Source organism: Lolium rigidum, chromosome 6, assembly GCF_022539505.1.
Source record: "Lolium rigidum isolate FL_2022 chromosome 6, APGP_CSIRO_Lrig_0.1, whole genome shotgun sequence".
Taxonomy (NCBI): Eukaryota; Viridiplantae; Streptophyta; class Magnoliopsida; order Poales; family Poaceae; genus Lolium; species Lolium rigidum.
This window is the reverse complement of record NC_061513.1, coordinates 87,433,055-87,439,245: the sequence shown is the minus strand read 5'-3', so window position 1 is coordinate 87,439,245 and position 6,191 is coordinate 87,433,055. Positions and strand designations below refer to the sequence as shown.

General features: G+C 46.4%; 1 protein-coding gene across 1 annotated transcript; it reads right to left on the bottom strand.

Annotated features, from left to right (window-relative positions):
- LOC124661220 (tubulin beta chain) lies at window positions 1–3,132 on the bottom strand. The gene is made up of 4 exons (XM_047199079.1): window positions 3,079–3,132; window positions 1,931–2,331; window positions 1,086–1,355; window positions 1–928 (listed from the first exon to the last, which is right to left on the bottom strand). The coding sequence occupies exons 2-4, from the start codon at window positions 2,322–2,324 to the stop codon at window positions 246–248; spliced, it is 1,347 nt and encodes a 448-aa protein (XP_047055035.1). The 5' UTR covers window positions 2,325–2,331; window positions 3,079–3,132; the 3' UTR covers window positions 1–245.
- Between the last annotated feature and the right edge of the window lie 3,059 nt (window positions 3,133–6,191).

Genomic DNA, 6,191 nt, shown 5'->3' with positions numbered 1-6,191 from the left:
TCAATGCAGAAAGGCTTTCAATTCACCACCAGAGGTCCAGAAACCTCAATGCAGAACATACCGAACAGCATCAAGCAATACAATACCTGAAAGGTTCCGAAACATAGAAATACAGAGCGCGGGGAGCAGGGGAGGAACGGCAGCAGGATACTAGTGGTATTGCGGTGATAAAATAGAAGGAACGAAGCGCCAAACAGATCAAACTCTGCCCTAGATCAACACCCAGCAAAGCCACACAGATCTCCTTACATGTCGTCCTCAGCCTGCAGATCATCTTCATCCTCGTACTCACCCTCCTCGTCGGCGGTGGCATCCTGATACTGCTGGTACTCAGAGACAAGGTCATTCATGTTGCTCTCAGCCTCGGTGAACTCCATCTCGTCCATGCCTTCGCCAGTGTACCAATGCAAGAAAGCCTTCCTCCTGAACATAGCAGTGAACTGCTCGCTCACCCTCCGGAACATCTCCTGGATGGAGGTTGAGTTGCCAATGAAGGTTGATGCCATGGAGAGGCCTGTTGGTGGGATGTCACAGACGCTGGACTTCACATTGTTGGGGATCCACTCCACAAAGTAGGATGAGTTCTTGTTCTGAACATTGATCATCTGCTCATCAACTTCCTTTGTGCTCATCTTTCCACGGAACATGGCAGAGGCGGTGAGGTAACGGCCATGGCGAGGATCAGCAGCGCACATCATGTTCTTGGAGTCCCACATTTGCTGTGTGAGCTCAGGGACCGTGAGGGCACGGTACTGCTGAGATCCACGGGATGTCAGTGGAGCAAAGCCCACCATGAAGAAGTGGAGACGAGGGAAGGGGATAAGGTTCACTGCCAGCTTCCGGAGGTCGGAGTTCAGCTGCCCAGGGAACCTTAGGCAGCATGTGACTCCACTCATGGTAGCAGAGATGAGATGGTTCAAATCCCCAACTGCACAAAATAGTAAAGGTGGAAAATGTTAGATGCTGTTCTTGGAAAAATAGGAGAAGCGCTACAAAGAAATTTTTACTCTAAAAATTCCATATGGCAGTGCACGACAAATTTATATGCAGTAAATCATAGAAACGAGAAAATTGAAGTAGCTTACAGCTGGGCGTTGTCAGCTTGAGAGTCCTGAAGCAGATGTCATAGAGAGCCTCGTTGTCAAGAACCATGCACTCATCAGCGTTCTCAACCAACTGGTGGACTGAGAGAGTGGCATTGTATGGCTCAACCACAGTATCAGATACTTTTGGTGAGGGGAACACCGAGAAAGTGAGCATCATGCGGTCAGGGTACTCCTCCCTGATCTTTGATATCAACAGTGTACCCATACCAGATCCAGTACCGCCACCAAGAGAGTGGCATACTTGGAATCCTGAAAACAGAAACAATATGGAATTAATTATCATCAAAGAATGATAAGTGGAGTACATACTTGAACAAATTACAGAAAAATATATCAATTCAGTACACTTGCAACCATAATACAATACAAGGACAGTGTTTCTTAAACAGGTGGATTATGCAAACCTTGTTGGCTGCTAGATTATTTCACAAGAATATTTATATCTAACAGTGATAAAAAGGTTTTAACTAACTAATTAGTTGGACAACACATCGGAAGAATAGTAACACCCAAGGGATTAGTATTTGCTTGCACCCTATATCCCTGATAATAACTAGCGCTGGACATTTTACATATGCTACCCAAGAGCTGAAAGACAGGCACCCCTTCCAACATCCACAATCATCGCAATACTATGACATATATTGCAAGCACTAAATCACTTGGGCAATCAATGTCATTAAGATCAATACAGAATATATAGCATAGCACACAATCAAACTATTGTATATAACTATACATTGCATAAACATGTGCATTCAAACTGAATAAGCAAGAATCTATCTAGCAATTGTTAGAACCCAGCAAGTGATGGACTCATTTACCTTGCAGGCAGTCACAGTTCTCAGCCTCCTTCCTCACAACATCCAAAACAGAGTCAATAAGCTCGGCACCCTCAGTGTAGTGGCCCTTGGCCCAGTTGTTACCAGCACCAGACTGCCCAAAGACGAAGTTGTCAGGGCGGAAGATCTGCCCATAGGGTCCAGTGCGGACACTGTCCATGGTGCCTGGCTCAAGGTCCATGAGAACCGCACGGGGCACAAAGCGCCCGCACGAGGCCTCGTTGTAGTAGACATTGACACGCTCCAACTGCAGGTCGGATGTGCCGACGTAGCGGCCGGTTGGGTCAATGCCGTGCTCGTCGCACACCACCTCCCAGAACTTGGCACCGATCTGGTTGCCGCATTGCCCGCCCTGGATGTGCAGGATTTCCCTCATCTTCGCCCTGGAAACAGGAGAGGCAGGTATAAGAGTTATTTTCAGAAATTGCGATAAGTAAGGGTAAAGCAATGTATCGATGTAACAGTAGGGTAGTTGCTTTATGCTATCATGCTGAAGTTCAGCAAACAATGAGGAGTTCTCAAGCAATTACAAATCTCGCATCCACTGTGGCATGGAGAATCAAACGAGACACGGTGCTTCAGAAACCCAACCTCAGACTTATATCCTACGCGCATCACTTTGAACTCATTCAGATCCTTGGTTTTCAAATTAATATGACGCCAACTTCACAGTACACTACACAAAGCCCAGTCGCCTACCAAAAAGCACCAAGCAGTACACCAGATCTACCCGACAGTGACTCATGGATCCCATTCCATACTCTAAGCACGCACGAAATGTAGTAAATGGAGGAAGAGTTAACTTTAAAACCACACAGCCCGAGGTTTTACTGGCAGATCGAAGTAGATCTAGATCTGCACAAAACCATAGATCTAGCAGCACTAAATCCTTCATGTCAAAATCAGGTCATAGAAATCTAAACAGGTCAGAACTAAATCTACAACAGGGAAAACTACGGACCGGATCAAGGCACTGGTCCGTAGAAATCAGCAATGCCCACGCAGATCCAACCTCTTCCGCCGCCCAAAAAATTCAAAAAAAAAACGAATCTAGCAACTGCTCAAATCAACACCCCATTTCTAGACCAGACCTAGTTACTCCGAGGTAAGCAGGTGGCATCAAAGCTTACCGAGATAGGAGACGACGCACGAGCGAAGGAGCCGGCGGCGAGAGGGTGAGATGGGAGCGGGCGGGGGAGGGAGGGGTGTGGAGGCCAGGGAGGAGCGTGCCGAGCGCAGTGTGTGTTAAATAGCCGTAGTGGGGGACACAGGTGTGGTCCCAGCATCCGACGGCCCACGCGCGCCGGCTCCAACCCCCGAACCGGAACGGACGGCCCGGATCGGCCGAGCTTGAGTAATTTTGAAATCTTGCCTCTCCGGGCGAAATGGCCGCACTGCCCCCCGGGATAGCTTCGCTCCGCTGGCCCTCGCCTGTCGGTGTGGACCGGCCAGCGCTGGAACGAGACAAAAGATTCGTAGGTAACAAGACACTGACAGGTTGGGCGGAGTTGGCACTGGGCCCGCGCGTCGGTGGGTGGTTTGGGTGTGTGGTTGCTTGGCGAGATGGTTCCGTTGGGGTGTGTGGGTGGCCCATGTGGGCTCTGGGTCGGGTTCAGATGCGGTCCAGGGTTGCATCGTGGGGTGGGTGCGTCCCCTGTGCTGGTTGGTGCAGTCTCCAAGTAAGGCGTCCGCTCTACGGAGAACAGCTCGGCGGGTGGGCCCGTGAGGACAGGGACATGTGAGCTCGTCCCCTCCCGGCTTTCCTGGGGACCGCACGTGCGAGACACATGCGCTGCCGTCCATGTACCGTGGCTTGCTGCTCTCTCTCGAACAGTGGAAGGACCGGGCAGTGGTAGAGATTTCGGGCGCGTATCTTCACCATTAGCCTCTAAATAGACGCTGGAAGAGGCACTGGCATCTTTGTTTGTGGTCATTGTGGCACTGCATCCTCTATTTGAGGAGCTCTTCCCACATCAACGTTTCAAAAGGGCGGCCCCGATAGATAATATAATTTAAAATTATAAATAAATTTATAGAAAATTGAATAAGAAACAATTTATTCCACAAACTAATACATAATTGGAACGTGGTTTACATGAAGATATAGTTTCAAACATGTTTTCCACAAACTAATACATAGTTTGAACCATGGTGGACACAAATATAAAACATTGCAAAAAAAACCTAAAACTAGGCCAGTCATCGCAGGTTTCGTGTGTTCGCTGCCAAGAAAGAACACTCGAGGGCACACCCAGACACCCAAACTGCAAAATCCAGCTGGCGAGGGGCCCCTGTTGGTTCTTCCGAGGAAGAACATCCAAAAACATGCGAGCCGATATTCACTGCGAAGAAACATAACTCGTCAGTCGTCGTCATCCTCGACCTGTCGACGTGGTAGTTCCGGCGGCAACGCGTCTCGTCGAACACCTTGATGCTCATGTCCTTGTCGCCAAAGTAGGAGAACACGAGCACGAAGCCGGCTTGGAGGTTGTGGTGGTGTCAACACCCGGATTTTTAAGTCCAGATGCCTATTATGCCATTCGTCGCAATCCCAGGAATATTGTTTTTGCGAGACATAATAGATTGATATCACAACACATCATTCATTACAACACATAATCGTCTTACAACAAAGGATCACATGATCCAGTCTTAATACAACATAGCGGATCTAGAGATCCTATTACAAAACACATAGCGGAAGCGAAGTAGTAGCGGTCGTGGTCCATCTATTTCACAGGCAACTGTTGACGTCAGGAGTGGTCCTAGTTGTCGTAGACGTCCTGCTGTCCATTTTCCTCGTACTGCTGTTCTCCTTCATAGTCTGGCCATTTGAATAGCCAGGAACAAAGCCGTGAGTACTTTAAAGTACTCGCAAACTAATACTAAGGTAAACACTATCAACTATAGTAAGGGGGTTCTAAGCTCTAGTTTCATTTGCATAAAGCCAGTTTTATTTCATAAGCACTTTAGTAAACAAAACCTATTCATTTGCCTAACTTACTCAAGTGGGAACATTAGTGTCATTCCCACAACTCAATTGTGATTCAAAGTCAAAGTCACCTTTCAATTCAAGTCACCATTCACCATTCATATTTTTAGAAAAGTTCTGATGACGGAACAGTATGGCCTTTCCAACTGTCCATGACCGCGGACGCGGCTATTCGAATAGGTTAAACTCTGCAGAGGTTGTACACTTGTGCCACAACAATTGCAATAGTTCGTCGTGGGTAACTGGCCCCGATTTATCGTACGCAAGTACGCGAACTACCAATCCTAACCTTTCATTTACATACCCTAGTATAGGCACCTCTCCCCATGAGCTTGGCCTCCCGGTGAAAACCAACTGTTAACCCGGGAACTGCACAGGGCTTGGGCCGGACATTCACCTCGTTTCACGTCATTTCGCATCATTTCTTTTGTTGTAGAGGCAGCCTCCAGCCTAACCCCGATGACGCTTGTTTAGAGGGAACCATACTAAGATACATAAATTTCCAGCTAAGCCTTACCCAGATTCAGGTATTGTGGGGGTACTTGTAAAATTGGAATGGTATCGCATCCGAACCCAACCATCGGTTTTTGTAAAGTTCACCAAGTCATTCACAGATCATATTCACCTTCAAAATCTTTCAATAGAATGACTCATCATTCCAAGGTTTTCAAAGTCATTTCATTTCACAAGTTCCCAACTAGAGTAGTCACTTTTAATTTAGCACTAGCATCTATGTATGAGGGGTGCTAAGTACTTTGATTTGCTTCTAGGCTAACCTTGATACTCTTGTACTAATCCAGTACTAACCAAGTAAATCATAAATCAAAAAGTACTTTGATAAAACAAAAGTAAATAAAGCTTGTAAAGTAAAACTGGGAAATAGGATCATAAGCATAAAATAAAATGGGGTAATGCCTTGCTCATGGTGAGCTTTGCACTTTGCAAGAGTATTATCTTGCCTTGGTTGAGGTGGTGGTCAAAGTTCTCTTCTCCTTCCTCTTGGTAGAAGACCTCCTCCTCCTGATAGTCTCCGGTACTAGCGTCTAAAATACGAATACGGGGTACACAATCATCATACCAAACTTATTTACTAAACTAAGCACACACATGATTCACACAACTTAAACTAGCATCACACATTACTATTAAGTTGGTGGATGTGTTTTTCTTATTTAAGAAAAATAATTTCCTCTCATACTAACTTAGATGTTATTTTCAATTACTTAGAGAAATAATTTCCTCTCATTATCT

What these genes read in the sequence shown, in the direction of transcription:
- LOC124661220 (XM_047199079.1), bottom strand. Translation starts at nt 2,324, where the DNA reads ATGAGGGAAATCCTGCACATCCAGGGCGGGCAATGCGGCAACCAGATC. An exon ending in GAACTGTGACTGCCTGCAAG is followed by an intron (nt 1,356 to 1,930) that starts GTAAATGAGTCC and finishes TTCTGTTTTCAG; the next exon opens with GATTCCAAGTATGCCACTCT. An exon ending in CAAGCTGACAACGCCCAGCT is followed by an intron (nt 929 to 1,085) that starts GTAAGCTACTTC and finishes TATTTTGTGCAG; the next exon opens with TTGGGGATTTGAACCATCTC.